The sequence below is a fragment of the Macaca nemestrina genome, chromosome X (genome assembly GCF_043159975.1).
Source record: "Macaca nemestrina isolate mMacNem1 chromosome X, mMacNem.hap1, whole genome shotgun sequence".
NCBI lineage: Eukaryota > Metazoa > Chordata > Mammalia > Primates > Cercopithecidae > Macaca > Macaca nemestrina.
The window spans coordinates 111,993,880-112,019,740 of NC_092145.1; the positions used below are offsets into that span (position 1 = coordinate 111,993,880).

The 25,861-nt window shown below is 44.3% G+C and overlaps 1 protein-coding gene and 1 pseudogene across 1 annotated transcript; one reads left to right on the forward strand and one right to left on the reverse strand.

Annotated features, from left to right (window-relative positions):
- Nucleotides 1–5,771: 5,771 nt before the first annotated feature.
- Nucleotides 5,772–15,292, reverse strand: LOC105493888 (protein SSX4-like). Its single transcript, XM_011761839.2, has 7 exons — nucleotides 15,204–15,292; nucleotides 14,655–14,769; nucleotides 13,661–13,756; nucleotides 11,755–11,804; nucleotides 9,630–9,765; nucleotides 7,137–7,241; nucleotides 5,772–6,365 (listed from the first exon to the last, which is right to left on the reverse strand). The coding sequence occupies exons 1-6, from the start codon at nucleotides 15,270–15,272 to the stop codon at nucleotides 7,141–7,143; spliced, it is 567 nt and encodes a 188-aa protein (XP_011760141.1). The 5' UTR covers nucleotides 15,273–15,292; the 3' UTR covers nucleotides 5,772–6,365; nucleotides 7,137–7,140.
- A 497-nt stretch (nucleotides 15,293–15,789) lies between these two features.
- On the forward strand, nucleotides 15,790–18,489 carry LOC105493962 (ornithine aminotransferase, mitochondrial-like; annotated as a pseudogene).
- Nucleotides 18,490–25,861: the final 7,372 nt, after the last annotated feature.

Here is a 25,861-nt window from a genome sequence, read left to right on the forward strand (position 1 = left end):
ACGAAAATTACTTGAGCCCGGGAGGCGAAGGTTGCAGTGAGTGCCAGCGTGGTAAAATCCTGTCTCTACTGAAAATATAAAAATTAGCCTGGATTGGTGGTGGGCACCTGTAATACCAGCTACTCGGGAGGCTGAGGCAGGAGATTCTCTTGAACCCAGGAGGTGGAGGTTGCAGTGAGCTGGGATCATGCCACTGTACTCCAGCCTGGGTGACAGAGCAAGATTCCATCTCAATAAAATAAAATAAAATAAAATAAAATAAAAAACGATTGCTAAGTAGTTTTGTATTATGATCTCTGAGCTCCGTTCTTACTGCCTGTCTAATATTTGTTAAGCCAGTTCTCCAAACAGGATTAGTTTGGCCCAGTGCGTCAAGATGAATGCTAATACAGATGGGACTAATAACATGGAACTTGATGCTGAATTCCAGACAAACATGCCTGAATTTTTTTTTCCTTCTCTCCTCTTTTTGGCTCAAATGTGGCCCATGTCTCTGATACCGACTCCCTTACCTTTCCCTTGACATGGGACAAAGACAACCGGCCCAGGTCCATCCTGGCATGGAGTGACAATGAAGCCTCACTTTAAGATGGCTGATCAGTGAGGTTTTCAAAGAAAGATGCTGATCAAAAGAGGGAATGTGAAAGCTGATTAGGCGAATGAACCAGCTTTTCCAGGGCCAATGAGCCTCATTTCAAAACAATATGTAACATTTTTTCTTTCTAATAAAGCTTCCAACTTCTTTGTTTGTTGGACATACTGAAGACCACCTCAGTCCATGTATATGTCCTGAATTGCAATTTTGTGATTCCCGAATAGAGCATTTGATTTCAGGATTTGTCTCTATAATTTATTTTGACTTTGACACAATTAACCAGTATGATGTGTTTAAAGGTCGCCCCTCACCCTGACAGGGTGAGTATTATACTGAATTTAAAAACTCATTCTAGACTGGGCGTGGTGGCTCATGTCTGTAATCCCAGCACTTTGGGAGGATGAGGTAGGCAGATCACCCGAGGTAAGGAGTCCAAGATCAGCCTAATCTAATCTCTACAAAAAATACAAAGTTAGCTGGGCCTGGTGGCACATGCCTGTAATCCCAGCTACTCGGGAGGCTGAGGCAGGAGAATCGCTTGAACTCGGGAAGTGGAGGTTGCAGTGAGCTGAGATGGCACCTTTGTACCCCAGCCTGGGCAACAAGAGAGAAATTCCATCTCAAAAAAAAATCATTTTGTTATAATCCTGATAATTGCTCTGCTTTGCATCTTACTATGGACTTGTTGGATAACTAGGTGGCTGTAAACTACCCAGAGAAAGATAGAAACAGCAGTGGAGATAATTAGAAAATTGTAGTTTTACTATAAAAGAATAACAATAGGGGGAAATTATAAGGGTAACAAACATAAAATTGAGATTTTTCCTGTTGTCAAAAGGGCAAGAAGAGACCTTTCCCCATTTCACTTTCCTTGGAGCATTTCCTTGAAAAATTTGAATTTGTAAATTCTTCCTTTGTTTGTTTTTGAGACAGAGTCTTGATCTGTCGCACAGGCTGAAGTGCAGTGGTGCGATCTCAGCTCACTGCAACCTCTGCCTCCTGGGGTCATGTGATTCTCCTACCTCAGCCCCCCAAGTAGTTGGGATTACAGGCATCCACCACCATGCCCGGCTAATTGTTGTATATTTGCTATAGACGGGGTTTCACCATGCTGGCTAGGCTGGTCTCAAACTCCTGACCTCATGATCCACCTGCCTTGGCCTCCCAAATTGCTGGGATTATAGACGTGAGCCACCGTGCCTAACCTCTGCTACCACTTTTGGATTGTATGAAACACTACACTTCAAAGTGTGGGATCTGGCTGCCCAGACAGCTGCCAAAGGGGCAGATTATGCAATCTAGAAGTGTGTGGGAGTTTGTGCCTGTGGGGTAAATTTTGACCAATAAGAAAAGGAACCAAGAGTGAGAGCCAGGTATGTAAATTGCCTCTCCTCTCCTCTCCTCTCCCTACTGCACCATTCCAGGCATGGTTTCTCAGTATAGTCTGTCTAGAGGTGTCCTGTATGGCCCAAAGCCTGTTACCTTGGGAACCTGAGCTAAAACAATGGGAATTCAAACACCCGAAGACAGTGTTAAGTGTTGTGGAGGACCTAGATCTGGGCAGAGGAAAATTATCCCAATAAGAAAATGGACAATTTGAAGATTTGGAATACAGGGAAGGACTAGAAGAACCAGTAGTAGTATAGCGTAGGAGTAATAATTTTGGAGAAAAAGGCAGTTCTGGTGATTTTTGCTGTGAACTGCTCAGCTCTGTAAAATATATATTTCTTTCTTTCCATAAGCCTCCCCTATGAAATCTTTCATAAAGTATCCTTTTAAAACTCTCTATTGCCTGTGATGTGAATTTTCTTTTCTTTTTCTTTTTTTTTAGAGATAGAATCGCTGTCGTCCAGGCTGGAGTGCAGTGGGGCAATCTCAGCTCACTGCAATCTCCACCTCCCAAGTTCAAGTGATCCTCCTGCCTCAGCTGCCCTCATAGCTGGGAATACAGGTGCGCGCCAACAATGCATGGCTAATTAAAAAAAATTTTTTGGTAGAGATGGGGTTTCATCATCTTGGCCAGGCTGGTGTCAAAGTCCTGACCTCAGGTGATCCACCCGCCTCAGTCTCCCAAAGTGCTGGGATTACAGGCGTGAGCCACCGCGCCCAGCCTGTCAATTTTCTTTTGTAGAATAAAACAGATTGAGTCTTGTGCCAAAATGCAGGGTAAGCTGCACCCAGACAGGTAACAAAATATTATATACAGTAATAGATAAGGCCTACCAATAATAACCATTTAGAAAATCAAATTGAGAAAAATTACACGTTTATAGTGACAAAAGTACATAAAATATCTAAAACCAGATGATTGGAGCAAGATGACAGATAGATTCCGTGCCCCACTCAACATTCCATTGAACTGGGAAGAAAATGTTTTCAAGGGTCAATTCTTAACAGTAGAGGAAAACAAGAAAGCGTGTCAGTGGTCCACCAGAAATATTGAGGCATTCCAGGGAGACAGAGTAGATGGGATCAGACTGATAGAGAAACCCAAGGAGAACAGACCACAGCTCAAATCACTGTAGGTAAGAGATGCTGTTTGTTTTCTGAGACGGAGACTTACTCTGTCGTCCAGGCTGGAGTGCAGTAGTGTGATCTCGGCTCACTGCACCTCCGTCTCCTGTGTTCAAGTGATTCTCCTGCCTTAGCCCCTGCATTAACTGGAATTCACAGGAGGCTGCCAGCACAGCCGGCTAATTTTTGTATTTTTAGTAGAGATGGGGGTTTCACCATGATGGCCAGGCTGGTCTCAAACTCCTGACGTTAAGTAATCTGCCTGCTTCGGCCTCCCAAAGTGCTGGTGTTACAGCATAAGTCACCGCACCCGGCCAGGAGATGCTCTTTGTAACAGTCTCTGAAAAACTCCAAACCCTGAATCAAAAAATCACGGAGCAGGAAACGGCCTTAGGATAATCATCAGGTAGGTTAATTTAAAAGTGCATTTGAAATGTCTGAATCAGCCAGATTCCCCTCCAACACCACAGACAGTTTGGCTGGCAGTAGCCACTTTTGCCTCTAAGATGAAACTCTGCTAATTGCTCATTAAAGAAAGTGAAGGCCTGGTGAGGTGGCTCACACTTGTCATCCCAGCACTTTGGGAGGCTGAAGCAGGAGGATTGACTGAGGCCAGGAGATCCAGACCAGCCTGGGCAACATACTGCATGCCGTTTCTACCAAAAACACAAAAATTAGCTGGGTATGGTGGCATGTGCCTGTAGTCCCAGCTAGTTCGGAAGCTGAAGTGGGAGAATCCCTTAAGCCTGGGAGACTGAGGTTGCAGTGAGCTGTACTTGCATCACTGCACTCCAGCCTGGGTGACAGAGTGCGATTCTGTCTCAAAAATAACACAAAAATGTGATGTATCAGGACTTGGTGTATCTTTAGCCCTTCACAGTAATAATGAAGGAGAGAAACACATTTGTGGAGAGGGGACCATGTTCACTCTTTATCCATGATAGACAGACAGTCAGGAGCTTTATATCCCCAAGGAACCTAAGGAAAAATGTTCCCTGTCATGACTCACAGTCTTCCAGCTACGCTTCCTTGCACCTCTCTTGTGGGGTGGGGAACCCAACTTATGGATTCCATCTTCCCAGGGAGAAAGAAAAATCAAATCCCTCAGTATCTCTTTTAGGGTATCCTCTCCTCTATTTGCGTGGAGGATAAGGCTCTCAATATCTAGTATCGGAATATTACATTTGTGTAATACAGAACTATATTGGGATAAAATAGAATTTGTTTTCTGTGAGTCACAGGTAGAGGTACGTCCACACTGACCTGGGTGGCAGCCACCTCTTCCTGCAGTGCCAGGCAGGGCATGCTCACAGATCTGGGGAACTTCTGCTGCTCCTGGAGCCCCACAACCTCCTTCCTGGCACCCTGTCCCTCTGGTGGCTCTGACAGCCCACACTTGGCCTTGGGTCTCCCCTGCTTCTTTGCCTGCCCCTCTTCTGCCCACCCTGCATATCTCTGTCTCCCACTGTCCCCACTATGACCACGTTTGCCTCTCCCTCCCTGCACTCTCCCTCTCTGAGTGCTCCTTGTCTTGGGAAAATGAACCCAAAACCTCTACCTTGCAACTGGGGACAGAACCCGGGGCTTGTTCAATTCTCCCTCCCTCCATCACACACATCTGTCCTCCTTAATGTTTCTGAAGTCAGTGAGCTCCAAACTCAGCCCCTGGTGCACCTGCCAGCTGTGGGACCTGTGACAAGACGCCTATCATCTGTCTGGGACTCCGTCTCTCATCTATCATATAGGCATAATGATGATAGTGTCCTCCTTCCAAGGCTGGGGAGAACCAGGAGGTCTTGATGTCTTCATTCACACGCAATGGTTTGTTCGAAAACAGACTCCCCTCTGCCCTTCCCTTCCCCACATTTGTTTCCCCTCTGCACCATGTAACGGTACCTGTGAGAAAGAGCTGTCACATTCCAAATCATTGTCCCCACCCCAGCTCCCAGGCCCTTGGTTGGTGAGACCCTTGATGGGCAGTCTCACGCTTCTGTCCAGGGGACTTTCCCACCGTTGCTCCCCTGCATGGAGACTAGTGGACTCTTCTATTCCCTTCCATCACAGGGTGTACAGTGCACGCATCTTCCTCATTCCTCCACGTTCCCCAGATGACGATTTCATCTGTGTCTCCTCCCACATACTCCCAAATAGGCCGTCCCAGCCCTAGAACCCGAAAATTGTTCAGAGCGTGAAGGCCAAGATGCCCAACCACCTGCTGCAGAATCCTGCTCCAGGACTGAAGTGTTTAGTCTCCATCAAAATAAAAACTGGAGGCCAGGCACGGTGCCTCATGCCTATAATCCCAGCACTTTAGGAAGCCATGGTGGGAGGATCGCTTGAGCCCAGGAGTTCAAGGCTGCATTGAGCTATGATCATGCCACTGCACTCCAGCCTGGACAGAGCAAGACCCCATCTCTAGAAAAAACAAACAAACAACTGGAAACATCCTCCTCTAGAATGGTGGTCAGGAACATCTGTCTGCCTTGTTCCCTGATGTCTCTCCAGCACCTAGAACAGCGCTCAGCACGAGGACGCACTCATTAGGTTTTTGTTGAATAAATGACTCCTTTGATACAGCCATTCCACTTCTAAGAATCTTTCCTAAAGAAATATTCACATACATGCACAGAGCTGTGTACACAATAACGAGAGGAGCAAAAACTGGGGAACGTTTGCAAATGTTTATTAACTGTCAATGACTGATAGAGGGGAATCGGATGAGGGGAGTACATGCTGAACAGGAAACGGAGTGAGGGGGGCTTGAGCAGGATGCATGGCAATGGAGAAAAGCAGATGGGAGATGCTTATAGTGGTACTTGGTGTGTGTGTGTGTGTGTGTGTCTGTGTGGTGTAAATGCAGAGGAGAAAATCAGAAATTATACACTCAGACCTGACCTCAGTAGTCACATCTGGGGAGAAAGGAGGGTAGTTCTGTTCTATGGAGAGAATACCTGACTATACTTGTTTTCTGAGGTGGGTGCATGGATACACAAACCGAAAAATGCATTAAGTATGTCTTGCTCATCAATGAAAACGGTAATATCTAACAGGATGGCACACTGCAAGAAAATACAACGGAAACGCTAACATCGAACTCTTGGCACACTAAGAAAAATGATGCTCAACTTTTCACTGTTGTGAACACTTGCTTTGACTTGCTATACACCTGATGACGAGGGGTCCACAGCCATGCCCATGTTCGTGAAAGGTCACCACGTTCTGCTTCTCATTGTGGGCATGTGTCATATCCCTGAGGCTGAGGCAAGAAGAGAGAAGGAAAGTAAGTGGCAGTGAGTTCCCACCGTGTGACAACTCAATCTCAAGTCCTCCTGACCTGTAGACCCTGCACACTCTGATTCTGCCCTACCTCAGGACCTGCACACGCCTTCCACGGTTCCTCGAAGTGAACCATCTGCTCATGCCACAGTGACTTCCTCGCCTGGGTTATCAATTCCTAGGCTAGAGGAAGGTGTGGCCCGCGTATCAGGGCTGACCTGGGGTTTGGGAACCCACAGCATCCTGGGTAGGGAGCATCCCTGGATATACAGAGCAGGGAGTAGAAAGAGTATGGGAAATCGGCCGGGCGCGGTGGCTCGCCCCTGTAAACCCAGCACTTTGGGAGGCCAAGGCAGGTGGATCACGAGGTCAGGAGTTTGAGACCAGCCTGACCAATATCTCTACCAAAAATACAAAAATTACACTGGTGTGGTGGTGCGCACCTGTAATCCCAGCTACTCAGGAGGCTGAGGCAGGAGAATTGCTTGAACCTGAGAGGCACAAGTTGCAGTGAGCCAAGATTGCACCACTACACTCCAGCCTGGGCGACAGAGCAAGACTCCCTCTCAAAAAGAAAAAAAAAATAGAAAGAAAAGAGCATGGGAAATCTCATCATTCAGCCTCAATGCTGTACCCTAGAAAATTATGAGAAGGGAATGATTTCGGGAACAAGAGACAAGATGGGACACCGGTACCGTAACAGAATAGCACATCTGCAGGGATGTGGGGGATGAGCTGAAGGTTCACTTACGGAGTTACTCGTCGTCTTCCTCAGGGTCGCTGATCTCTTCATAAATCACCGGCTGCTTTCTCTCACGCAGTCTGTGGGTCCAGGCATGTTTCCCCCTTTTGGGTCCTATGATGGAGAAGAGTTGGAAGATGAGGGTTGGGTAGGTTGGAGAGTGTTAGGCTTTGTTTTCTCAAAAGGAGATGCCTCCCCGCTCCCAAGTGCCCATGGGCCTTCTTTACCCAGGTTTTCACATTCTCTGGCTTAGAGAGGCTGAGATCTTAAAGCCACACCAGTACAGTGCAAATGCCAGTTAAAGTTTTAGCTTCTGGCTCCTTCCGTTGTGAGGTTTAGATTCCCAACCTCTTCACTTACAGGAACATTCAACCATACCTCCTTTCATGCTGCATGTATTTGCTAGGGGCACACAGGCATACCTTGTTTTATGGCACATCATTTTTATAGTGCTTTGCATATGCTGCAATTTTTTGGGGGGAATTCTCACCAATTTTACACTTTTCCATTATTATTATATCTGTTATTGTGATCTGTCATCAGTGAACTTTGATATTATTACTGCAGTTGTTTTGTTGTTCTTTAGTCTTTTAAAATAATTTTTGTTTTTTATTTTTGTGGTTCCACAGTAGGTGTATATTCTTATGGGGTACATGAGATGCTTTGACACAGGCATGAAATGTGTAATAATCACATCATGGAATATAGGGTCTCCATGCCCTCAAACATTTATCCTTGTGTTACAAAAAATCCATTTACACTCTTTTAGTTTTTTAAAAAATGTACGATTAAGTTATTATTGACTATAATCACCCTGTTCTATGTAATTGTTTTGGGGGTACCAGGAACTGCACCCATAGAAGATGAGAAACTTAATTGACCAATGTTGTGTGTGGTCTGACTGCTCCACCGATGAGCTGTTCCCCATCTCTCCTCCTTCTCTCGGGCCTCCCTATTTCCTGAGACACAGCAATACTTAAATTAGGACAGTGAACAACCCTACAATGGCCGCTAAGTGTTCAAATGAAAAGAAGAGTCGCATGTCTCTCACTTTAAATCAGAAGCTAGAAATGGCTAAGCTGAGTGAGGAAGGCATGCGGAAAGCCAAGACAGGCTGAAAGCTCCGCCTCTTGCACCAAACAGCCAAGCCGTGAATGCAAAGGAAAAGTTCTTGAAGGAAATAATAGTATACACTGCAAAGGAAAAATTCTTGAAGAAAATAATAATACTAATACTCCAGTGAACACAAGAATAAGAAAGCAAAACTGCGTTACTGCTGAAATAGAGAAAGTTTGAGTGGTCAGGATAGAAGATGAAAACAGCTGCAACACTCCCTTAAGCCAGAGTCTAATTCAGAGCAAGACCCAAACCCTCTTCAAGTCCATGAAAGCTGAGAGAGGTGAAGAAGCTGCAGGAGAAACGTGTGAAGCTAGAAGAGGGTGGTTTGTGAGGTTTAAGGAAAGAAGCCGTCTCCATAACATAAAAGTGCAAGGTGAAGCAGCAAACCCTGATGGAGAAGCTGCAGCAACTTACCCAGAAGATCTAGCTAAGATCACTGATGGAGGTGGCTCCACTAAACAACAGATTTTCAATGTAGATAAACTAGCCTTCTATTGGAAGGAGATGCCATCTAGGACTTTCATAGCTAGAGTGGATTGACTCCAACTTTGAAAGAAGTTCTACTGTGGGTAAAATGCTATCCAATAGCATCACATACTACAGAGAAATCCTTCAAGAAAGGGAGAGCTAATTGATGTGGCAAATTTCATTGTTGTGTTATTTTAAGAAACTGCCACAGCCACTCCACCCTTCAGCAACCAACACTTTGATCAGCCAGCAGCCATCAACACTGTGGCAAGACCCTCCACCAGCAAAAAGAGTGTGACTCACTGAAGGCTCAGAAGACTGTTAGCATTTTTAACAATGAATTATTTTAAAATTAAGGTATGTACATTTTTAGACATAATGCTATTGCACACTTAGTAGACTGAAGTATAGTGTAAACATAATGTTTTTATGCACTGCAAAACCAAAAATAAAAAATGTGTGTGACTCACTTTATTGCAGTGGTCTGGAACCGAACCTGCAATATCTCTGAAGCACATCTATATTGGGTATCAGGCATTGAACTGAGTAAGATATGATTGCAGGTCATCACAGATAGAATTGATTGAGCACCTTTCATGTCATCAGGCCTTCTAGATTAAATGTAATGTTTCCAAACAACTTATGAACTGTGATTCTTTATTTCCATCTTATGGACTAGGAACCTGGCGCTGAGGAAATTTGGAAGACTTGCCCCAAGTCACATGGTTTTTGTATGGGTGACAACTCAAGTCTATGTCTCTGGAAGTCATGTCTAACATCTCATCTGGAGCTGGGCGAGCTCCTCAGCCCAGCCTGGACCCAGGCTTGTCTGGGATCCATGCCACACACCCAGTCCCCACACCTGAACATAGCCAGGGAAGCCAGAGGGGTCATTCCCAAATTGTTTCCTCTTACCAGATCTCTTGTTAATCTTCTCAGAGGTACTTGGTTTCCTCGGGGGGCACAGCTGTTTCCCACCATTTCGTGGGCCAGATGCCTCTGCCACTTGCTTCGAATCATTTTCTTTCTCTGCTGGCTTCTTGGGCATGATCTTTATAATGTGAAGGTCACAGATAAACAGTATCAGTGACATTTCTATAGTGCTTTTGAGCTTACAAAGCGTCTTCACATGCATTACCTTAATCAATGTTCTCAACAACACTGGGAGAGTTTCATAGCCCTATATTAGGAGAAACCTGGGAGGTTAGAAGGGAAAGGAATGGCCTAAATGAATGGGCTTTCCAGGGATAGAATGCTTATCCTCACAGTCTTTTAAGACTGACATTCTTGCAAACAGCAAAAATCTCCATGTAATTGAGAGTGTCATATACAGAAGATTTGGAGAAGAATAGCATTCTAAGAATTCACAAGGTCTACAAAAGGAAGAGCTTCTATAAAATACAAGGGATCCCATATAAGCTTGTAGACAGCTACTGGGAGAGTAAATGTAAAAACATAGAGGGGGGACAAAACACTGCTGGGAAAGATAGTGTGGGGAGATGAATACAGGGAAGGGAGAGAGAAAGAAATGGTTTGCTGAAATTAATCTAGGCAGCAAAGAAAGCAGTACCAGATATGACATACCACCCCACAGAGGCACCAACATTGAATGTGGAAATAAGTAAGGTGGTACCCATACCAATTTTGGTTACATTGGGATGTGTCACTGACCAACAGTCTTAACCTACATTTTTTTTTCCTTTTTTTTTCTTTTGACACAGAGTCTTGCTCTGTTGCCAGGCTTGAGTGCAGTGGCACGATCTCGGGTCACTGTAACCTCTGCCTCCCGGGTTCAAACAATTCTCCTGCCTCAGCCTCCAGAGTATCTGGGACTACAGGCAGGCTCTAACACGCGCCGCTAAGTTTTCTATCTTTAGTAGAGACGAGGTTTCACCAAGTTGGACACGTTGGTCTTGATATCTTCACCTCGTGATCCACCCGCCTCAGCTTCTCAAAGTGCTGGGATTACAATTGTGAGCCACCGCGCCCGGCCCTTAAGCTACTTTTTATTCAGCTTCCTCACTTACAAAATAGTCAACAACACATGTAAAATAGGCTAAGGGAAAGTGCTCTCTGAGCTTGTAAACACTGTTTAAATGCAGTAATAATAAAAAAACTAATACTTTTGATGATCCTCTTTGAATTTGGTCTCCACACTGGCAACCCAACTCCCAGATTCCTTTACCCTCTAAACCAGAGTTGAATCTGCACTTGTGGGATCACTCATTCAGGAGCCTCCGAGGGATCCCCTGGGCTGGGACTGGGGCTTCCCGGATGCCCCAGGTGCAGACAAGGCCCTCAAGGAGCTCACAGTAGGGAGGGGCCAACAGTCAAAGCAATTCCTAAGCCATGCAAGTGGCCCCAGTAACAGATCAGAGGCCAGCTGGTCCTTCCTGTTGTGAGAGTGGGTGTCTCAGCTGAAGCACCAGCAGGCTCTATGGGGTAAAGCCCTAGTGAGCAACATCTGAACTTCATAAAAAAATGCAAACGTTAATGAGCTTTAAATGGCTTGGAACTCTGAATTAGACTACCACTGCCACTGCGCCCCAGGAAATTCTTTAAAATCTCTGTACCCCGATAGCCTCATTTTATTATTATGTTGCTGATAACTAGGATCTAAAACATGAACTATGTATGATTCTTTACTTCCATTTCATGGACCAGGAATCTGAAACTCAGAGAACTTAGAACATTTGCGCCAAGTCACATGGCTTTTATATGGACGACAACTGAAGTGTGTGACTCATTATTATCTGGAGATAATAACAGAAACAACATCATAGAGGTCTTCTTAAGGATTAAATAAATTAACCCATGTGAACTGTTTAAAATAGTATCTGGCATCACTATGAAAACAAAAGAAGTATTAAGGATCACAACTGTTAGTATTATCAAGCTGTCGGTGCTACATCAGGTGTTGTGATACACATGGGGAGAAGGAGGCAGTGAGGGCATTTTTTATATTCTCCCACTGTTACCAGTGTTTGCATCTGTGGAGGGACAAAGCTTCTCTGGTCCTTTAGATTTGAGAGATACTCACCTTTGGGAAGATTCCCTGGAGCCTGCCGGAAGTCATCTGAGGATGTTCAACTGAAAGAGAATACATCAGAATTTTTCTTTGTTGGTAAAGATTTCCAAACTAGAGAGACTTCTGTAGTATCAGGGTATGCTGCAGCAGAGGGTTATGAGTCCACTCATTGTTGAGGAGTTATTTGAAATTTGCTTCTGAATTATGTTTAGTAATGGTTACTGCATTTATCTGTGGCATCAGCTCAGAATTATCCATCTTATGGTTTATCAAATGGGAACTAAATCCCATCACAGTCTCATCTTATTTCATTACGTGTCTTTTACTTTTTCCCAAATAGTTAAATTGATTGTTTAGGAATCTGAACTGTATCCACTCAAGATGTGCAACAGCTGAAAATCTCTCTACACTTGAAATGGGTGAATCTTATGGTATGCCAATTAAGCTGTTAAATGTGTGACGAACCCATGGATGATTTAGTCCAGTGGCTCTGAAATATTTTCAGTATAAAGACACTCCTTTAATGTCAAAAACTTGGCAGATACTCAAGCACTGGATTTTCAGACCTCTTATAGTGATTGTGGGAGATGGTAGAATCTGGCCTGTTTAGTTGGGGAGTAATAGGTCTATTGGAGACAGTTTGGACATTTTGACCTTGTCTTATAACTGTGTTCTCAGAGCAGAAGAGCAGGTAAACACATATGTCCCCTTTATATTCCTGAAATGCACAAAGATCTCTACTCAAGAACCCGTCTGTTTTTCACCCTATATTATCTCTGCTCACTGAGAAGTGGGAAAGCTCTCTGTGTGTTGGATAAGGGATCACTCTTTCAAACCCTCTTCCAAGCTCAACACGGAGAACAGGGGTTGTTGCAGAATGTGAGGACTATTTGGTTTTGATAAAATACAGAGAAACAGCGATCTTTATTACATAATGTGTTCATCACTCTCTCTTAAGATACTTATTCAATACCCACATGCTGTTAATGAAACAAACTCTGGAAGTTTTTGGCGGATCTACAGTTTTAACATTTTCTTTTTTTCACCTTTAACATTTTCTTAAATGTCCTTTGATTCATTAACAGTGCTTAGGAAGAACAACACGTTCTTTAAAAAAGAAATATTTCAAACCCACAGAAAAGTATGGGGAATAAAATTGAGTCCAGTCGGGTCTCAACATTACCTCACAGTTATCTTAGATCTGATTTATTTATTCAGAATATTAGCAATAGTATAAACAGTCCAGGAGTGGTAGCTCATGCCTGTAATCCCAGCACTTTGGGAAGCTGAGGCAAGTGGATCACCTGAGGTCATGTAGTTTGAGGTCAGACTGGCCAACATGGTGAAACCCTGTCTCTACCAAAAATACAAAAATTAGCTGGATGTGGGGGTGGGTGCCTGTAATCCCAGCTACTTGGGAGGTTGAGGCAGCAGAATTGCTTGAACCTGAGAGGTGCAGGTTGCAGTGAGCTCAGATTTTGCTATTGCACTCCAGGCTGGGTGACAAGAGCGAAACTCAAAAACAAAACAAAACAAACAAACAAACAAAACCCAAAAAACGCAAAACATACTATCAATAAGTCACAGCTGAAGCTGTCTGTGCAGCACTCACCAATCCCTGCCCTCCCTCCCTCCTCCACTACAGCCAGTCACCTTAATTTGATGGCTTTTTATTCACATTCAGGTTTGTATACATTTACCATTTACTTATTATCCATAAAAATATATTTTCTTGTTTTGCATGTTTTAGAATTTTATATGATTGGCCTCTGTAATTAATTTTCTGCATGCAATTTCTTTTTTCACTCAGCCCTGATGTGTATGAGGGAACAAATGTCTGAGGATCTTTCCCAGGTCGCTGAGCTGAAAAGCAACTGGGCTTGAGGAGACCCTTTCCAGCCCCTTCCCATCTACTCACCCTGATTCCCGCGGTTTCTATCATTATCAAAATCATTCCTGTGGAAGTCTGCAGCCCGTTTACTACACATGAAAGGTGGGAGGGTGACCTTGAAACCTAGAAAGAAGCAAAACGTTTATTCTTTAAGAGACAAGCTTAGGCCTGGCACGGTGGCTCATGTCTGTAGTACCAGCATTTTGGGAGGCTGAGGCTGGAGGATTGCTTGAGGCGAGGCACTCAACACGAGCCTGGGCAACATAGAGAGACCTCTATATCTACAAAATATAAAATAAAATTAGTTCCGCATGGTGGCACGTGCCTGTAGCCTCAGCTTTTCCACAGGCTGGGCAGGAGGATTGCTTGAGCTCAGGAGTTCAAGGCTGCAGTGAGCTATGATTGCACTACTGCACTCTAGCCTAGGTGACAGAGTGAGACTGACTCATAGAAAAAAAAAAAAAGGTCAGGAGATCGAGACCACAGTGAAACCCCGTCTCTACTAAAAATACAAAAAATTAGCCGGGCGCGGTGGCGGGCGCCTGTAGTCCCAGCTACTCAGGAGGCTGAGGCAGGAGAATGGCGTGAACCCGGGAGGCGGAGCTTGCAGTGAGCCGAGATCGCGCCACTGCACTCCAGCCTGGGCAACAGCGTGAGACTCCGTCTCAAAAAAAAAAAAAAAAAAAAAAAAGAGAGAGAGAGAGAGAGAGAGAGAGACAAGCCAAGAGACGGAAGGGAGGGTATGTGTGTTGGTTGAGGGGATGGAGGGATGCCACAGAGACAGCTGGGCTCATCAGAAAAGACGGTATGAGCAGGATACAGGTATGAGCTCCACTGTGGCCAGTCCCTGCCCTCAGCCCTGCAGGATACAGAAGAGCAGAACACCCAGAAGCTGCCTTGCGATTTTTCCCTACACAAAACGAAAATGTGGGGTACTTTCTGTAGCCTAAGAAGTAGCCAAAGCAGGAAAAGGGATGCTCATGTGTCCCCAGACTTCTGTGTACCTAGAACTTTCTGTTACCTAGTTTAGTCATGACCTCATAGTTTATCTTCATATACACATAGATGATTTTCTCTGAGGCTTTCATCTTTTCCCACTCTTTCTTAGAGAAGTACTGGGCAATATCATCGAAGGCCTGGAAAAAAAAAAAGAAATTCTGGCGGTGACTCAGCTAGGCATGTCTGCCATTCAGCTGGAGCCACTTCCTGTGTGCTGGATCTAGGAAGTGGGGATGATAATCCGTCCTGGTTGATGCCATGGTTAACTGAGAGAACATGGGGACCTACCCTAGCTTCTCCCCTGTCACACAGTAGGGCTTTAATGCTGCTGGCTGACTCTCTTCCCACCTTCCAGAGTGGACTGAGAGTCACCAAATGAAGTGCAAGATCACAGACTTGTCTCCAGGGATGCTAGGTGATGACAGAGCGAGGGTGGGAGGCTCCCAAGGGTCCAGATCTCCCCCGAGACCCTGCTCCTTGTCCCTAGTACCTCTGTCCTCTCCCCCTCAGAAACCTACTCACCCCACACTGTCCCCTGGGCCACTACTCTGCCCCCTCCAGGTCGCCTCACCTTTTGTATCTTCTCTGATATTTGAGCATCATCCCTGGGTCTCCTTGCAAAGGTGTTGTCTCCGTTCATGGCACCGGGAGCAGTCTGATCTGCAAGAGAAACAGCCTGAGTCTTTCCAGCCACAGGATCTTTGGTGCTCTGGGCAGGGTGGTGTGTGCCTGTAGTCCCGGAGCCGAAGGAATGATTTGAGTGAGTTTTTTTTTTTTTTTTTTTTTTTTGAGACAGTTTTTCGCTCTGTTGCTTAGGCGTGTTGCAGCGGCATGACCCTGGCTCACTGTAACCTCCACCTCCCAGGTTCAAGCGATCCACCACCTGTGGCCTCCAAAGTGCTGGGATTACAAGCGTGAGCCACCGCGCTCCGCCCAAATTTCTTAAGTTACTACAGAGTTCCTAGGAAAAATACCATACCTGAAAGAGTTAGAAACGGACAGGAAGGAGTTGAGATGGCGACCTGCCTCATATAAACACATTATTAACGCTAGATAAGAAATGCACCACGGGGGAGGGGATGGGTAGGAAAAACGGAAGGAGAAAATCAGCGCACGCTTACCCTGATTGTGGAAGAATCAAAAGAGCAAATCAGAGCATGCGCACTCTGAACTTAAAGTAGCCAATCCAAGGGGATGCTTTTGGCGGGAAAATCAGAGTCTCCGCCCCGCTTTTGAGAAGGTTCTTTCCCTGGAGCCTGGACTGATAGACGCCAAATCAGCTTCGCTTGTTCCGCCTACTGTCCTGACTTCTAATTGGCCAGATGGAGTTCACTAACTGCCCTGATTGGTCCATCATCCTTGGGCAGTGACATTGCAGAATATTGTTGCCTCCTCCATCCACACTTTGTGTGACAAAGTGGGTGGTCCTCAGGTGCCATCAGGAGATTTTGATCTCTCTGAAGACCGTCCCTGGATCTTGCGTTAAACATCTGTATTCTAGTCTGAACCATGGGAAGAAAACAATAGTCGATTTGTGATTTTTCTACTTGAAAGACACAATGTTTTCCAAACTAGCACATTTGCGGAGGTTTGCTGTGCTTCGTCGTGACATTCATTCTTCAGTGGCTTCTACATCTGTTGGAACTAAAAAATCCGTCCAAGGCCCTCCAACCTCTGATTGCATTTTTGGAAGGGAATCTAAGTATGGTGCACACAATTACCATCCTTTACCTGTAGTCCTGGAGAGAGGAAAAGGTATTTACTTACGGGATGTGATTGTGGTATTGATTACGTCCGCCTTGGCCAATTCTCCCACCTCGTTCTCAGTACTATAGGCATGCGCCACCTTGCCCACGTTTTTTTTTTTTTTTTTTTTTTTTTTTTTTTTTTTTTTTTTTTTTTTTAGTTAAAACCGGGTTTCTCTATGTTGGCCAGGCTGGCTTCAATCTCCTGGGCTCAAGAGATCCTCCCGCCTCAGCCTGGGGTCTACAGGCATGCACCACCTTGCCCACGGTATTTTTTTTTTCAGTAGAAACCGGGTTTCGCTATGTTGCACAGACTGGCCTCAATCTCCTGGGCTCAAGCGATGCTTCTGCCTCGGCCTCAGGACTACAGGCGTGTGCCATTCTGCCCTGATAATTTTTTTAGGAGAGACAGGCTTTCGCTATGTTGACCAGGCTGATATTGACCTTCTGGGCTCAAGCAATCTTCCCACCTCAGGCTCGGAACTACAGGGGTGAGCCACCCTGCCCATGCTATTTTTTGTTGTCCTTGTTGTTAGTAGAAATGGGGTTTCACTATGTTGGCCAGGCTGGCCTTGACCTCCTGGGCTCAAGCAATCCTCCTGCCTCAGCCTCGGGACCACAGGCATATACCACCCAGCCCCTTCTAATATTTTTAATTTTTCTAGTAGAGACTGTTTTGCTATGTTGTCCAGGCTAGTCTCTACCTCCTGGGCTCAAGTAATCCTCCCCCCTCGGCCTCGGGACTACAGGCATGCACCACCCTGCCTTTTGCTATTTTTCCCAGGCTGGTCTTGACCTCCTGGGCTCACTCAATGATTCGAACCCGGGAAGGGGAGGTTGCATTGAGCTGAGATCCCACCACTGCACTCCAGCCTGGGCCACAGAGAAAAACTGTTGAAAAGAAAAGGAAGGCAAGGGAGAAGGGATGGGAGAAGGGAAGGGAAGGGAAGGGAGAAGGGAAGGGAGAAGGGAAGGGAAGAGGGAAGGGAAGAAAGGGAAGGGAAGACGGAAGGGAAGATGGGAAGGGAAGAAGGGAAGAGAAGAAGGAAGGGAAGGGAAGGAAAGGGAAGGAAAGGGAAGAAGAAAGGGAAGAAGGAAGGGAGGGAGGAAGGAAGGAAGGAAGGAAGGAAAGAAAGAAAGAAAGAAAGACAGACAGACAGACAAGAAAGACCAGCTGAATCTCTGTAAGAATAGTAAGCTTTGTGGTATTTTAACTTACTCTTGTCCCATCTCATGATCCCAGCTTGGTTCTGTTTATTGTTGATGAAATACATACAGGAGTGGCCAGAACTGATAGATGGCTAATTGTTGATCATGAAAATGTCAGACCTGATATAGTCCTCCTTAGAAAGGCCCTTTCTGGGGGCTGACAATCTGTGTCTGCGCTGCTGTGGAATGATGACATAATGCTGACCATTAAGCCAGAAGAACATGGGTCCACATATGGTGGCAATCCACTAGGCTGCCAAGTGGCCATCGTAGCCCTTGAAGTTTTAGAAGAAGAAAACCTTGCTGAAAATGCAGAAAAAAATAGGTATTATCTTGAGAAATGAACCCATGAAGCTGCCTTCTGATGTTGTAACTGCTGTAAGAAGAAAATAATTATTTTATTTATTTATTTACTTAAGTCACAGGTTCACTGTGGTTGCCCAGGCGGGATTGCAATGGCGTGATCTTGGCTCACTGCAGCCTCTGCCTCCTGGGTTCAAGTGATTCGCCTGCCTCAGCCTCCTAAGTAGCTAGGATTACAGGCACGCACCACTATGCCTGGCTAACTTTTGTATTTTTTAGTAGAGACAGAGTTTCACCATGTTGGCCAGGCCGCTCTCAAACTCCTGACCTCAGCTGATCCACCCACCTTAGCCTCCCAAAGTGTTGGGATTACAGGTGTGAGCCATTGAGCCCAGCGAGGAAAAGAATTATTAAACGCTATTGTTATTAAAGAAACCAAAGATTGTGATACTTGTAAAGTGTGTCTAGACTTCAAGATAATGGACTTCTGGCCAAACCAACCCATGGCGACATCATCAGATTTCGCCTCCGCTGGTGGTCAAGGAGAATGAGATTCCAGGGTCCATCGTTATCATTAACAACACCATCTTGTTGTTCTGAGGGTAGCAGCTGTTTTCAGTGGTCGCTGGGAGCCGGCTGGAGAGACAGGTGGTCCTGTAAAAGCTCTGCTCTTAATGTGGGCACATCCCACTCCCATGTGTCTTCAAAACCTTTTTGTGGAATATGTGTTTTTTGCAGTTGATACATACTAGAACAACATTTATGAACTGGCCCTTTGCTTTGTAACGTAAGTAAGAGAATTTAATGGCATTTATATTCAGTGAATGTTTTGATGTGCATGTGTACTTTCTAAGGTGAAACACATCTATGTATATAGATAGCCTTTAAATCACATCCTTCAGTATAATTTATGTATGTTTTTATAATTTCCATGCTAGTATAAATGTTTTGTATTTGAAAATGTAATATCTGGGGTATTACATAAATGGCTTCACCTTATAAATTCAAATCATTGTTATCATTGAATTTTAGGAAGGATGAATAGTTAAGCATATATAAAATACCAATATTAAGTAAACCTGATGTTGGCTAACACCAGGATGTATTCTATGGATGTCATCATTTTCAATTAAGAATTAGTGTTTAACATTCCTGAATTGCTTTGAGTGCTTGATTAAAATTTGTAGAAAAATGTGTATTTATTTTTTATTCTTTTATTTTTTATTTTTGAGACCGAGTCTTCTTTGTCACCCAGGCTGGAGTGCAGTGGCGCGATCTCGGCTCACTGCAGGCTCCACCTCTGGGGTTCATGCCATTCTCCTGCCTCAGCCTCCCAAGTAGTTGGGACTACAGACGCCTGCCACCGCACCTGGCTAATTTTTTGTATTTTTAGTAGAGACGGAGTTTCACCGTGGTCTCGATCTCCTGACCTCGTGATCCACCCGCCTCGGCCTCCCAAAGTGCTGGGATTACAGGCATGAGCCATCGCGCCAGGCCGAAAAACGTTTATTTTTAGTATTTCTTTTTTTTTTTTCTTTTTTTTTTTTTTGAGACGGAGTCTCGCTCTGTGGCCCAGGCTGGAGTGCAGTGGCCGGATCTCAGCTCACTGCAAGCTCCGCCTCCCGGGTTTACGCCATTCTCCTGCCTCAGCCTCCGGAGTAGCTGGGACTACAGGCGCCCGCCACCTCGCCCGGCTAGGTTTTTGTATTTTTTAGTAAAGACGGGGTTTCACCGTGTTAGCCAGGATGGTCTCGATCTCCTGACCTCGTGATCCGCCCGTCTCGGCCTCCCAAAGTGCTGGGATTACAGGCTTGAGCCACCGCGCCCGGCCTGTTTTTAGTATTTCTTTAAATTTTAAATAAAGCTTATATTTCAGAAAAAAAAAAAAATACAGAACACGGCCAGGTGTGGTGGCTCATGCCTGTAATCCCAGCACTTTGGGAGGCTGAGGTGGGTGGATCATTGAGGTCAGGAGTTTGAGACCACCCTGGCTAACATGGAGAAACCCCATCTCTACTAAAAATACAAAACTTACCAGGCATGGTGGCACGCACCTGTAATCCCAGCTACATGGGACGCTGAGACAGCAGAATCGTTTGAACCTGGGAGGCAGAGGTTGCAGTGAGCTGAGATCGTGTCACTGCACTCCAGCCTAGGTGACAGAGTGAAAATCCCTCTCTGGAAAAAAAAAAAGTTACAGAACATTTCCATCACCACAATGCTATCCCTTGTGCTACTCATTTTTACTAATACCCACTCTCCTCCCATCCACCATCCCTAACCCCTGGCAACTACTAATCTGTTTTTCATTTCTATAATTTTGTCTTTTCTATGATGCTGTACAAATGAAATCTTACAGTATGTAATGTTTTAGGGGCTTATTTCACTCAGCATAATTCCATGATGATTCATCCAAGATATTAATATTTTTGTATCAATAGTTCATTGTTGTTGTTTTTGTTGTCGAGACGGAGTCTCAGTCTGTTGCCCAGGCTGGAGTGCAGTGGCGTGATATCGGTTCACTGCAACCTCTGCCTCCCAGGTTCAAGCAATTTTACTGCCTCAGCCTCCTGAGTAGCTGTGACTACAGGCGCGCGCCAGCACAGCCGGGTAATTTTTTTTTTTTTAGACGGAGTCTCCCTCTGTCGCCCAGGCTGGAGTGCAGTGGCGCCATCTCTGCTCACTGCAAGTTCTGCCTCCCAGGTTCACACCATTCTCCTGCCTCAGCCTTCCGAGTAGCTGGGACTACAGGCGCCCGCCACCACCCCCGGCTAATTTTTTGTATTTTTTAGTAGAGATGGGGTTTCACTGTGTTAGCCAGGATGGACTCGATCTCCTGACCTCGCGATCCGCCCGCCTCGGCCTCCCAAAGTGCTGGGATTGCATGCATGAGCCACTGCGCCCGGCCAGTTGTTCATTTTTATTATTGAGTAGTATTCCATGGTATGGAAGTACCACAGTTCAACCATTCGCTTATTGTAGGACATATTGATTATATCCAGCTTTTGACTATTACAAGTAAAACTGCTATGAACAATTATGTACAAGTTTCTGGATGGGCATACGTTTTAACTTCTCTGAAGTGTAATTGTTGAGTTGTATGGTCATTGCATGTTTAGTTTTATAAGAAACTACCAAACTGCTTTCCAGAGTGGCTGTAAGATTTTACCTTCCCAGAAGCATTTTACTAGATGTCCAGTTTCTCTGCATCCTTGTCACCATTTGGTGTTGCCACTATGTCTTTTATTTTAGCTATTGTAATAAAGTGTGTCGTGATACCTCATTGTGGTCTTAATTTGCATCTAATGAAGCGAATGAGTGTGGAATATCTTTTCATGTGCTTATTTGCTTATTTCCTCTTCAGTGAAATGTATGTTAATATCTTTTCATAATTTTCTAATCATATTATTTGTTTTTTTTACCATTGAGTTATTATTATTATTATTATTCTTTTTTAGGCAGAGTCTTGCTCTGTTACCCAGGTTGGAGTGCAGTGGCATGATCTTGACTCATTTCAACCTCTGCCTTCCAGATTCAAGCGATTCTCGTGCTTCAGCCTCCCGTGTAGCTGGGATTACAGGCGTGCATCATTATGCCTGTCTAATTTTTGTATTTTTAGTAGAGATGGTTTTTTGCCATGTTGCCCAGGCTGGTCTCAAACTCCTGGCCTCAAGGGATCTGCCTTCCATCCATCTCGACCTTTCAAAGTGCTGGGATACACCCGGCCTACCGTTGAGTTTTGAGAGTACTATACGTATCCATTATATATTCTGGATGTGAGTCCTTTCTTGAATATGTGGTTTGCAAACATTTTCTCCCAGTCCATATGTTGTTTTTTCATCCTTTTAACAGGGTTTCTTGCAGAGCAAAAGTTTTAAATTGGATGAAATCTAATTTACTTTTTTCCCTTATGGTTTATGCTTTTTGAACTGTTCACTATGCCCTAGATCTCAGACGTTTCTCCTATGTTTTCTTGTAAAAGTTTTTTTTTAGTTTTCTATTTCAGATTTAAATATATGATCCACTTGAGTTACTTTTTTGTATAAAGTTATGAAGACTAGGTCTTTTTTTTTTTTTTTTTTTTTTTGGCCTATGGCTATGCAACTGCTCCAGCACCATTTGTTAAGCAGATGATCCTTCCTTCTTTTTGTCTCTTTGTGAAAAATCAGCGTGGGGCTCTTTCTAGGTTCTCTATTTTGTTCCAGTGATCTATGTGTCTATTCTTCTCCCAATACTACACAGTCTTAATTCCTGTGGCTATATAAGAAGTATTGAAATATGGTACAGCCATTCCTCCCACCTTATTCTTCTTTTTCAAAAATGGTCTTAGCTATATAAATATTTTTTGAGATGGAGTCTCACTTGTGTCACCCAAGCTGGAGCTCAGTGGGGTGATCTCGGCTCACTGCAACCTTCACCTCCGTGTTCAAGCAATTCTCCTGTCTCAGCTTCCCAAATAGCTGGGATTACAGGTGCATGCCACCACACCCGGCTGATTTTTGTATTTTTAGTAGAGACGGGGTTTCGCCATGTTGGCAAAGCTAGTCTTGAACTCCTGACTTCGAGGAATCCGCCCGTCTCAGCCTCCCAAAGTGCTGGGATTACAGGCATGAGCCACCGTGCCCAGCGTTGTCTTAGCTATTGGCAATTTGTTACAGCAGCAATAAAAAATGAACACATATAGAAACAGATTAATCAGTGAAAAAAATAGAAAGTCAAGAAACAGACTGATTTATGTACAAACTTCAGCATGCATTTCCAAACAGTGGCCTAAAGATGGGTTGTATAATAAATGATTGCTTGACAAGTGTCTATGCATTTGAAAAAAAAAAAGATTAAATCCTTACTTTGAACCACATAAAACAATAAATGCCAAAAATTCAGAGACTTAAATGTGAAAACGTGAAGTCATAAAGAATTAGATGAAAATTTAGGAAAATATTACAGTGTAAGACATCTTGAGTTGGCATAGGCACTTCCTGACATTACACCAAAGCTATGAACAATGCATCTGACATACTTAAAGATGTAAAAATTAAAGTATCATCTAGGTCAAAAGACACCATAAACAACTGTTTAAACAGGCAAATTTTGGAGAAAATGGTGAAGCATCAGCAGTAAAAGTAATCATCTCTAATATACAAAAAAGCTTTTGCATATCAGTAAGAGAAACTGGAACAGCCCAATGAAAAAATGTGTTCAGGCACCGCACTACTTCACTGTATAGTAGAAAAGGATTACGAAATAGAAAGTATGAAAGTAAAATAATAAAGGAAATGGAGAATAGATCCCAGAAGTTTCACGGTTCATCCAATAGAAGTTCCAGACATACAGAATAGAAAGACTGGGCCAGGCGCAATGGCTCACGCCAGTAATCCCAGCTCTTTGGGAGGCCAAGGCAGGCAGATCACCTGAAGTAAGGAGTTCGAGACCAGCCTGTCAAACATGGCAAAACCCTGTCTCTACTGAAAATACAAAAATTAGCCTGGTGTGATTGTGGGCGCCTGAAATCCCAGCTACTTGGGAGGCTGAGGCAGAAGAATCAGTTGAACCCGAGAAGCGGAGGTTGCAGTGAGCTGAGGTCTTGCCACTGCACTCCACCCTGGGTGACAGAGCAAAACTACGTCACAAAAGTGAAAGAAAAAAAAAAAAAAAAAGAAAAGAAGACTGTAAAGACTAGAGAGAAGGCAGTACTTGAAAAAATAATGTTCTAGAATTTTCTGAACTGAGCAAAGACATGAATCTTCAAACTGAAAAGAGCCACCTAGCTCTGAGTCTGATTAACGCATGTGCACACACACCTGTGCGCATGCACACACACACCCCCTAGGAATAAAATTTCTAAGATAAAGATAAAATCCTGAAAGGTCCCAGAGAGAAAGAGAGAAGAGAGAATTTAATGGAGAAGTTTTTCAAGGAGCTGATTAAAAATAACTTTGGGCCAGGCGCAGTGGCTCATGCATATAGTCCCAGCATTTGGGAGGCTGAGATGGGAGGATTGCTTGAGCTCCGGAGTTTGAGACCAGCCTAACAAACAAGGCGAAACCCATCTCTACAAAAAATACAACAATTAGCCAGGTGTGTTGCCACGTGCCTGTAGTCCCAGCTACTTGGTAGACTGAGGCAAGAGAATAGCTTGAGTCCAGGAGATGGAGATTGCTGTGAGCTGAGATTGTGCCATTGCATTCCAGCCTGGGTGACAGAGCCAGACACTGTCTCCAACAAAACAAAACAAAACAAAACAAAAACAAACAAAAAAAGATGTACCTGGATATCTATATACCAGGTTAATCCAGAATGAGGTAAAAAAAAATTTTAGAAAATTAATGAGACATATACCCTTCAGAAATAATTATTGGTGTACAGTCCTATGAGAAGAGAAAACTAAATTTAGGAGGAAGGAGGTGGTTTCAATAAGCAATGGTGAGGAGAAAAATAGTAAAATGTATTGAAAAGTGTAAACTTCAGATTGTAAACATAAAAAATTATAGTCTTAACTAAAATTCCTGGTATTATAAACATGGAAGATGGGAGGAGGGACAGGAAAGAAAAGAGAAGTTCTTTTGGTGTTCAAGGAATGGATACAGATGCTAATGAATGATAGAATGGTTAAAAGCACTAGCATTTCATTTGGTTTTATTTTAGACAGAGCCTCACTCTGTTGCCCAGGCTACAGTTCCATAGCACAATCATGGCTCACTGTAGCCCCAGCCTCCTCAGCTCAAGTGATCCCCCTGTCTCAGCCTTCCATGTAGCTGGGACTACAGGCATGCACCACCAAGCCTGGCTAATTAAATTTTCTTTTTTTGGTAGGTATTTTCTTTTTCTTGCTATGTTGCCCAGGCTGATCTTGAACTCTTGTCTTCAAGCAATCCTCCCACCTCTGCCTCCCAAAGGGGTGGGATTACAAGAGTGAGCCACTGTGCCCAGTTAACGCTAGTATTTTAGAGTACAGACTCTGGAACCAGACAGCTTGGGTTCAGTTTCTGGCTTCTCGACTTATTAAGCTGTGTGACCTTGTGTAAGTCATATAACCTTTCTGTGTCTCAGGCTACTCAGGAGTGAACTGGGGATAACCACATTATCTAACTCATTTGATTGCTATGGTTAAATGGGTAAATACATGTAAAAAACTTAGAATAGTGCCTGTCATGTGGTTAAGTGGTATATATATTTTAGTTGTTGTCAGTAATGGCTTCACATTACTTTCAAAATGTACAAGCATATCTGGTTCCAGAAGAAGATGGTGAACCAGCAATAGCTGCTGGCTTCCTTCCCAAACCCAACCCTGCAGATGCCACAGAAGAGGTGGGAAGTGGTTGGAGTTCAGAACAGTTCCCAGTAACAAAACCCTTGATGTTTGGCCCCACTGAAGGATGAGATAGCTTAGAGTGGGAAAAGGTCAGAGGCCACAGATGGAGGATCAGCCCAGGTGGAACTTTCTAAGTTGCATTCTTTATTCTCCTTGTTTTCTGGAAGGCTTATTACCTGTTCTGCGAACATATAGAGCAGACACTTGGCAGGGCTGGCCCAGTGCTAGCCCAAAGTGGCGTGATAACATTAAGGAATGGGGGCTTAGAAAGCTCCTAGAAAAAGTGCAGACTCATCAAAGCTGGCCAGTAACTGAGCATTCCTTTCCTACCTCTCCCTCTGCCCTCTGAGCTAGGCAACTACAACCAATATCATTCACCCGTAGACTCCCTTCACATTGTAAGGCAGAAATCCTGTAAGCTTCTGTAGGGGCTCATAGGCTAGAAATTGAAAAGAAGAATTGTCTCAGCTCAGCTCTAGAGGCTCTCTACTCTAAGTCCTATCAATCCAGAAACCCTGAAACTCACGTGGAATGTCTGGACTTACACATCTTTCCAGTAACAAAGAGTTATATAGAAAAACTATCGGATAGGTCGGGCGTGGTGGCTCACACCTGTAATCCAGCAGTTTGGAAGGCCAAGGCGGGAGGATCACTTGAAGT

Excerpts from the sequence above, each read along its gene's own strand:
- LOC105493888 (XM_011761839.2), bottom strand. The coding sequence starts at position 15,272 with ATGAACGGAGACAACACCTTTGCAAGGAGACCCAGGGATGATGCTCAA. Across the intron at positions 11,805-13,660 it reads TAGAAACCGCGGGAATCAGG|TTGAACATCCTCAGATGACT; the intron begins GTGAGTAGATGG and ends ATTCTCTTTCAG. Across the intron at positions 7,242-9,629 it reads GAAGATTAACAAGAGATCTG|GACCCAAAAGGGGGAAACAT; the intron begins GTAAGAGGAAAC and ends TCTCCATCATAG.